Source organism: Drosophila subobscura, chromosome A, assembly GCF_008121235.1.
Source record: "Drosophila subobscura isolate 14011-0131.10 chromosome A, UCBerk_Dsub_1.0, whole genome shotgun sequence".
NCBI lineage: Eukaryota > Metazoa > Arthropoda > Insecta > Diptera > Drosophilidae > Drosophila > Drosophila subobscura.
Genome location: NC_048530.1, coordinates 2,305,491 through 2,314,678, shown reverse-complemented (window position 1 = coordinate 2,314,678; position 9,188 = coordinate 2,305,491). Strand labels below are relative to the sequence as shown.

Below are 9,188 nucleotides of genomic sequence, written 5' to 3'. Positions count from 1 at the left end.
TGCAGCCGGTCTCGACAGTACGCCGGGCTTTTGTGGGGAATAAATGTAACACATAGAAGGAACCGTTTCCGACCCCACAAAGTATACATATGTACATATGTATGTATAGATTCTGGATCAGCATCAATAGCCGAGTCGATATAGCCATGTCATTCTGTACGTCCGCCTGTCCGACTGTCCGTCTGTCCGTCTTTCTGAGCGTCTAGTACCCACAGACCAAGTTATGCATCCAGACTTCTGTGTGCTCACACTGTTAAAAGTGTATTTCAAAATTTCGCCCCACCCTCTTCCACCGCAACAAAGGTCGAAAATCTGCTGTATCCACAATTTTGAAAATAAACGAAAACTAAAAATGCCATTCCGAAGGGAATGACCACATCTTTCAGATCACCGGTATCAGATTGGATCATTATCATAGCCACAATGAAGAAATTAATTTGCAGTAGCCAAACCCACCCCGTCCCGCAGCATTCACAATCTGCTTCGCGCTGTTTATGGCCTGGCCCCTGACACGTCACTGCCTCTGCCTCTGCCGCTGCCTCTGCCGCTTCCTCTGCCGCTGACTCTGCCGCGACTCTCCAATGTGTGTCTATAGGGGAGGGTGGCGAGCTAAAGAAGCGTGTTGGCGTGAGTAGTGTTGTTGATGTAGATGACAGATGAAGAAAAAATGTAAAATTGGACAAATAACCGCTAAAGTGCAGATGTAGTACTGAGTGCCGGGTATAAAAGTTGTGACGCGTAAGAAGCGTCTCACACGTCCCTTCTCGTTTTTACTGCTGTCAGCAGATACAATAAAAGCGAAGAGTGCCTTCCGCTTACGTCTTCGTTCGTAATCAATGACGAGAAAGAAGAAGACACTGAAAAAATCTGGCGCCAACAACCTCTTTTTCGACGTTTGGCAAACGAGTGACAAGCTGGTCGTTCTCGAAAGAGAAGGCGTTTGGTGGATCCGTCAAATTGCTAGTAATTTCACCATGGGCTGAAGTAAACGACGAAAGAGTAGGCGAAAAAACTAACGGACCTCGCTTATAACTCTTTGCAGCCGGTCTCGACAGTGCGCCGGGACAGTCGCCGTTTGTCGGACTCTCTTAACGGGCGGTACGCTAACTTTTTGTTCGTTTTCTTCTACAATCTGTGACGCCCAGCTCCGCAACACAAAGCGCAGGCGTCACAAGCTATATTTAAATATAGCTCACATATAATTACACAATTATATATATTCAAATTCAAACAAAAGAGGCGCGCGCGCCAAACCCACGGCGGACGAACGGCCACACTAAACAGCCGGGCGCAGAACGCGTTAGGGCTAAACCAAAAATCCCGAATGCCAACAGCTGATCGCCGGCAATATAACGAGGATCGCCGGACGGAATCGTGGCAGTCCGTCTGGGCTAGCCTGGCAGTGCACATTGGATAGCCTGGGAATAACCTCCCAATTTGGCAAAGCGGTGCTAACAAAAAAAAACACATGTTGGCCGATCAAAGAGGCATGTGGCCAACAAAAAAAAACACATGTTGGCCGATCCTTGGACTTCTTGACAACTTTTTGTGGTTGTGGTACGCCAACTTTTTGTTCCTTTTCTGCTACAATCGTTTTGTTTTTCTTCTCCGAATGGGCAGCATCGGTGGTCAGTCACCTCTTCTTCGGTGTTAGATCATTCTTATGCTTCTTGACACCTTTTTTTGGTTGTGGGACAGTCGCCGTTTGTCGGACTCTCTTAACGGACGGTACGCTAACTTTTTGTTCCTTTTCTTCTACAATCGTTTTGTTTTTCTTCTCCGAATGGGCAGCATCGGTGGTCAGTCGCCTCTTCTTCGGTGTTAGATCATTCTTGTGCTTCTTGACACCTTTTTTTGGTTGTGGGACAGTCGCTGTTTGTCGGACTCTCTTAACGGGCGGTACGCTAACTTTTTGTTCCTTTTCTTCTACAATCGTTTTGTTTTTCTTCTCCGAATGGGCAGCATCGGTGGTCAGTCGCCTCTTCTTCGGTGTTAGATCATTCTTGTGCTTCTTGACACCTTTTTTTGGTTGTGGGACAGTCGCCGTTTGTCGGACTCTCTTAACGGGCGGTACGCTAACTTTTTGTTCCTTTTCTTCTACAATCGTTTTGTTTTTCTTCTCCGAATGGGCAGCATCGGTGGTCAGTCGCCTCTTCTTCGGTGTTAGATCATTCTTGTGCTTCTTGACACCTTTTTTTGGTTGTGGGACAGTCGCCGTTTGTCGGACTCTCTTAACGGGCGGTACGCTAACTTTTTGTTCCTTTTCTTCTACAATCGTTTTGTTTTTTCTTCTCCGAATGGGCAGCATCGGTGGTCAGTCGCCTCTTCTTCGGTGTTAGATCATACTTGTGCTTCTTGACTTTTTGTGGTTGTGGAACTCTCTTAACGGGCGGTACGCTAACTTTTTGTTCCTTTTCTTCTACAATCGTTTTGTTTTTCTTCTCCGAATGGGCAGCATCGGTGGTCAGTCGCCTCTGAAAGAAGCTGGCGCCAACAACCTCTTTTTCGACGTTTGGCAAACGAATGACGAGCTGTTGGTCCTCGAATGAGAAGGCACTGTGGTGAATCCGTCACCATGTTAGTAATTTCACCATGCGCGATTCAGACTCAGCGTCGAAATCATGGTAAAATTAGCAAACGTTTTACGTTCTGCACTCTTCGCTTTTATTGTTTCTGCTGACAGCAAAGAAAAGATTTTCGATAATAAATAAAACGAAATACTTCAAAAGAAATAAAATTTTAAAAGGTATGTTATAATAAAATCTTAAGATATTTTTTTTGACCAATTAGTCTTGTTTCTGCTTTTGAATTCTAATTCTTCCATATAAATTTTTAATACGAATTTTTATCCGCATTTTAAAAAAGAATTCTTTGGTTTTTGTGTCCAATTCGGTGTTCTCGGAACTTTTTATCATTTGCAAAAATCAATTAAGGCAAACATTGTTTCCATTGTTTCCATTAAATTGAAGGAAAATATTTTCCAGCGCTTTAAATTTTTGCCACAAATTCGGCTGATGGCTTCTTTAGCCCACCTGCTGAGACCAGATCCACATACGTGAATGAGGTGTTCTCCTTGTCCTCGCATTCCAAGGACAATCGCCGAATTAGATAGCCTGCTATGTACTCTATGGAGTCATCAGTCAGTTGGCCATCTAATTCGTCTTCTTTGTCCTCTGCCTGCTCTGCCACACGTTCAGCAGGAGAACTTGAAGAAGGACAACTCGAAGCAGTGAACTGCAGTGCGGAGAAGTCTAAGTCCAGCCATGGCACTACTACCACCTCAACATTGGCCTTTGTGTCCAAAATTTCAGTGTTCCTCGCTAAATTTAGAAAAATTATGTTTCTTTAAAATTAATATTTAGGTTAAAAAAATCTACAAAAAATGATCAAAATACTTAACAATCACGTGGACGACACAAACATACATACAGACGCTCTGAAAATCTACTACATAAAACATTTTTGTGTTATTGTTATTGTTTTGTTAGACAAGTAATCAATTACTACCAAAAATTACCTATTAGGTATTTGCATAAACGGAATTTATACTCAAGCGGTGATGGGTGATCATGCAGCCCACATTTGGCCCGCATTGCACCAAAAAAGTGCTCCAATTGGTCCTGTGATATGCGGCTAGTAAGTAGGTATTTCATTTTATATCTACCCGCAACATACTCAAACAATTCGTTTAATGAGTTGTTGCTGATAAGTATACCCCTTTGAAAGGGCAAAATATTTTTGGAACTTGGGACTACTCCTTGGGACATCACTTTTGACATCTTATCCAAAACCTGTCGCTGAGCCTCTAGACTTTTACCGAAGGGTTTCTTTGTCGGAATACTATTGGATGTAGAGAGCTTTACATTAAAAACGTCAAACCAGCGCTTTATTGCACTGGCTGTGGTGTTTGAAAATAACTGAGTTGGCAGCTTAACTCTCTGCCTGCGTGCAGAGCGCGTTAAGATGATCATCAGTTACCTTCCACATAATGGAAAGGTCCGATGTCGAAGCGTTGTTCATAGCTTGCCTCACGGTTTGCTGGGTTGAAAGTTTCCCATCAACGACAAGCCCTGAATCAAGGAAGTGATTCCTTATCAACTTCACAAGATGGGGTACGGCAAACACAAACTTTTTCAGTAGAGTCAGCTGGGTGCTCAAACCATGTTTTCTCTATTTAAAAATATTTATAAATTAGTCAGGGAAGTCAAAAGTTTTGCTTAATTCATACCAGGCGAGATTCGAAGACTTGTCCACAGTTTGTGGTTCCCGGGACCCATATCGTTAACGATTCCGACGACATGATAGCCTACCATGTAGCGCCTTTTTATGAGCATGTTTAATGTGGATATCGTCATTGGCTTATCAAAGTCGAAATATATCGGCTGCTTCCAAGACTTGCGCAATCCTTGTGCCATTACGACTTGAGCATAGTTTCGTAGTTTTGCACTGCTTCCAAAGAGTGATCGTACTCATAACTTGCCTCGACTTTCATCTCGTCAAAAAACAAAATACACACTTTGTCTCCTCGTCAGTGTCCACGCCATTTCCCATCAAGGATATGACAAAATCTAAAATGCCAGGTTGTAAATTCACTGAGCAAATGGCGATATGCCCGGGGACCAGCAGCATGAAGACAAATCGCATTCGAAATGTCAACTCGATTCCATAAGTTTTTTAACATGCGAATTCGTGAATATTGAATAAACGGAAGCTTAAAATGTCTGCAGTTTTCCGAGTTGATCAAGGAGCTTTGCATTTTCCCTTTGCAAGTCTGCAACTTGTTTTTGCAAACGCAAATTTTCCAATGCAAGCCCAGAATCAAGTACTTCTTGTCTGCAAATTAATCATAATAATATCCACAATCCAATCAAAGTTAAACATACTCGGTTTGAGAGCTAAAATCAATAATTGTATCGCCACAAGCTGATGCCATATGTTCTGTGAACACTTGCTTTGCTTCTGGTTTCTGTGGTACGGCAGTTGGCATCAGCCGTCCCCGCTTTGCTCCATTTACGCTCGTACAGTAAAAAAGTCGGAATCATTAAAATGTTTCCCTCAAATTTGACTTGTATTAGTAAATGTAACGCCGGTGCTCTTCGACCACACCTCCCTTCTGCTTTCGTCTCTTTGGAACTAAAGTACTTCCATGCAAAGTTTTGGATCTGCAAAGCAAACAATATGTTGCAGAAATGTTTATTTCTAAAAATTAAAAAAAAAACACATCCAAAATAAAATAGTACTTGCATGCTTATTTCATTGTCTTCCGGTTACGTCTTCATTCGTAAACAATGAAGAAAAGGAAGAAGAAGACAATGAAAAAAATTCGTGCGCTACACAACCTCTTTCGTCAACGCATGGTGAAATTAGTAATAAGGTGACGGATTCACCACAGTGCCTTCTCATTCGAGAACGACCAGCAGAACGTAAAACATTTGCTATCTCTCTCTAGCGCTTGCATCTCTGAGAGCCGAGAGATCTTGGTGAATAAGCTGGACGTCCTCCCCACAGCGACGTTACCTAGTAGTAATTCTACCATGCGTCGACGTTTGGCAAACTACTGACAAGCATTGCCCTCGATTGAAAAGTACTGTGGTGAATCCGTCACATATTAGTAATATCACTATGGTTGGCACTGACTCTCATTTAGAGATGGGGCATAGACCGTGTTCTCTTCGTGACACGATTGGTTCCAGCGTGTTAAAATATTAATATTCATCGCTTTGAAATTGTCATTGTTCTTCCGTATTAGCAGTGCCGAAATTTCAGTCCCTGCCCATTTGTATTATCAACTGAAAAACCATTCTTCGAAGACAAATATTGTTTACAATATGTCCCTTTCTTTCTAATCCACTCGCACAGTACAGCAAAAGAACTGCGTTTAACTTGCGCTCTAAATTTCTCGTTCTTTGAGCGTCTCCGAGCGAGTCAGTCACATTACGCACTATACTAATACGAGTGCAGCGAGAAAAGTTGAGACACACAAAAAAAGGAGACAAACAGGCAACATACGCTTATACACTGAAATACATCGAATGAAATGTTTATATTTTGAAAACCAAACTCAGGTTTGTAATATTGACCTAATATTAAATATTATTTGTTTTGGCTGTTTCACCCATGTTCTGGTATATAATGCAATATTTCATCTTCTCTTAAGCATTTTGCAGAAACTTATAATACAAGGCCAGCATATGATAGTGTATCAAAACTCTTCGCACAATGGCCATGGAAAAGTTTATTCATTTTTTTCAGTAAGTTCGTTGTCTCGTCGTTAGTTCGATTTAATTCTCTCTCTATGTCACACACCCTGCAACTTTTTGGTTGCACCTTTGCGCGTTTTGTATCGATAGCATCAACAAAAATATCAGTGTTGTATGCCACTCACCTTGTTGCGGTAATTCACGATGTATGCCATGTAAAAATGAAACTTTGCTGCATGTTCCAGCCACAATCGAATAGCACTTAGAATTCCTGATCTTTATCATAAAGGGCGAAACCTTTTCAATTTGCAGTTGACTTGGAAATCGAAAAGGTACATTTCGGTATATATCCGCTGAGTAAAACCACTAAGCAAACAACACATAGAGTGGTCAGAGTGACCTAAAACTGGCTGCCTAATCAGTATAGTGGATCGGCTCCCATTGGCTTCGGCTCTTGGTGAGAGAGCCTTCGGCTGAGAGAATTTGGCGTTGGCTCTCTTGAACATTGAACCCAAAGCGACTCTCGCAAAAACAAAGTTTTGTTTCGTCTTCAAGTCTGCTTCGCAATTTCATGTGTGCGGTGACACATACATATGTACATACATACATGATGGCAATGCGTGTATCCATTCTCGACTTCAATTTTTAGCGTTTGAGGAGACGCGTCTAGACGTTTGGCATTTTTCTGTTGTTCTGAGATCACATACCCTTTCTTTCAAACTTGCGACTTTATGAAGCAGCTTGCCCCAAATAAAAATAAATTGATTTTGTGTATCCCCTCTATGCTCATATATTTCTTAAATACATTTAGTACGAAAGAGATAAACGGTTATAAACATCTAAATATGTATACATATAACAACAATTGACTTGGCGTTGCAAATATTTTCCATTAGAGTATTCAGCGTACACTGTGTGAATAAACATAGAGAGACACACACGAGACTGCGAAAGCGACTTGAAAAGATAAACAAATAAATTCTTTTTCGGCACAGCTGCCATGACTCCACTTATAACTCTGTTTATTCACACAGTTTACGCTGAATACTCTAATGGAAAATATTTGCAACGCCAAGTCAATTGTTGTTATATGTATACATATTTAGATGTTTATAACCGTTTATCTCTTTCGTACTAAATGTATTTAAGAAATATATGAGCATAGAGGGGATACACAAAATCAATTTATTTTTATTTGGGGCAAGCTGCTTCATAAAGTCGCAAGTTTGAAAGAAAGGGTATGTGATCTCAGAACAACAGAAAAATGACAAACGTCTAGACGCGTCTCCTCAAACGCTAAAAATTGAAGTCGAGAATGGATACACGCATTGCCATCATGTATGTATGTACATATGTATGTGTCACCGCACACATGAAATTGCGAAGCAGACTTGAAGACGAAACAAAACTTTGTTTTTGCGAGAGTCGCTTTGGGTTCAATGTTCAAGAGAGCCAACGCCAAATTCTCTCAGCCGAAGGCTCTCTCACCAAGAGCCGAAGCCAATGGGAGCCGATCCACTATACTGATTAGGCAGCCAGTTTTAGGTCACTCTGACCACTCTATGTGTTGTTTGCTTAGTGGTAAAACACAAGGCAGTGAGACCGTAGTGCATGCAAACATGCCCACACTCTGACAATTTTGATTTTTCCGGGCGATCCTATCGATGGTCAGCCGAAACAATTGTTGTTCACCCAATTAACTTGCATCGATAGCACTATCGATTTTATACACCGTAAAAACGAGTCGATGTCAGGGTGACCGTTTACGGTATACATATTTTATACTTTCCGGTATATTTTGACGTCAAAATTAACGCAAAAATGAGTTCGAGAGAGTGTTTGCTAACCAAATTCTCTCTTTGGCATTTGACGGCAAGTTATGTCAAGCATGTAAAAAGGACGAGCTTTTTTTGAAGGACCCCACCTTTCTCGCTCCTGGTGAATAGAATAAAATAACTAAGCAAACAACTTATAGAGACTTCAAACTGAGAAAAAACTGGCTGCCTAATCAGTATAGTGGATTGGCTCCCAGTGAGAGAGTTTGGCGTTGGCTCTCTTAAGCATTGAACGCAAAGCGACTCTCGCAAAAACAAAGTTTTGTTTCCTTTTCAAGTCTGCTTCGTAATTTCATGTGTGCGGTGACATATATTTACATACATGATATCAATGCGTGTATCTATTCTCGACTTCATATGCCTTTTTTATTTTTAGCGCTTGAGACGTTTGGCATTTTTGTGTTGCTTCTGAGCTCACATACCCTTCCTTCAAACATTATGAAGAAGCTTGCCCCAAAAAAATACATTGATTTTGTGTATCCTCTCTATGCTCATATATTTCTTAAATACATTTAGGACGAAAAGGATAAACGGTTATAAACATCTAAATATGTATACATATAACAACAATTAACATGGCGTTGCAAATATTTTCCATTAGAGTATTCAGTATTTTTATTAAGAATCCGGATAACCTTCAGAATTTCCATATTGCATTCAAATTTTTTCACAAAATTCAGTCAAAGTTCGATTTTTTCGATAGAACATTTATCGATAGTTTTCTCTCTCAATTTTATGGGTTGAAATCAAAATCATGGAGATTAAAAACGCCGGGTGAAATTTACCTTGCCCACCTGGAATTTTGTATTTGTCTCACTAACTTTGCCGACTTGAAAGCTCTCTGGGTGATTTTCAAAGCTTGCTAGTGTAAAATGAAAGCTTCCTAAAGGGGTGATTTGAGTAAGAAATTAAAATACAAATTTGTAAAACATAAAAAGAGTTTATAAATAAGCCAAATTGATTCTTCAATCGGATTAAATTATTGTTTCAGCGTTAAAAGTCTTTAATATCAAATAGAACATCAAAATCGAGAAATGTGATTAAAGACTGCGGTATATTTACGGTCTATTTTTAAAACGAGAAGATAATTTTAGGTATATTTTTGAGGTATTGACGGTATAGCTTATCGATAATTCCGCGGTCACACTGAAGT

The 9,188-nt window shown here is 40.5% G+C and overlaps 1 protein-coding gene across 1 annotated transcript; it reads right to left on the bottom strand.

Moving 5' to 3' along the window:
• Window positions 1–1,633: 1,633 nt before the first annotated feature.
• LOC117892471 (glutamic acid-rich protein-like) lies at window positions 1,634–3,460 on the bottom strand. Its single transcript, XM_034798726.1, has 4 exons — window positions 3,430–3,460; window positions 3,056–3,320; window positions 2,273–2,556; window positions 1,634–2,190 (listed from the first exon to the last, which is right to left on the bottom strand). The coding sequence occupies exons 1-4, from the start codon at window positions 3,458–3,460 to the stop codon at window positions 1,634–1,636; spliced, it is 1,137 nt and encodes a 378-aa protein (XP_034654617.1).
• Between the last annotated feature and the right edge of the window lie 5,728 nt (window positions 3,461–9,188).

Coding starts and splice junctions, on each gene's coding strand:
- LOC117892471 (XM_034798726.1), bottom strand. CDS start 3,460: ATGTTTTATGTAGTAGATTTTCAGAGCGTCT. Junction 3,321..3,429: donor AGTAGATTTTCAGAGCGTCT/GTATGTATGTTT, acceptor TTCTAAATTTAG/CGAGGAACACTGAAATTTTG. Junction 2,191..2,272: donor GAAGAAAAAACAAAACGATT/GTAGAAGAAAAG, acceptor AACCAAAAAAAG/GTGTCAAGAAGCACAAGAAT.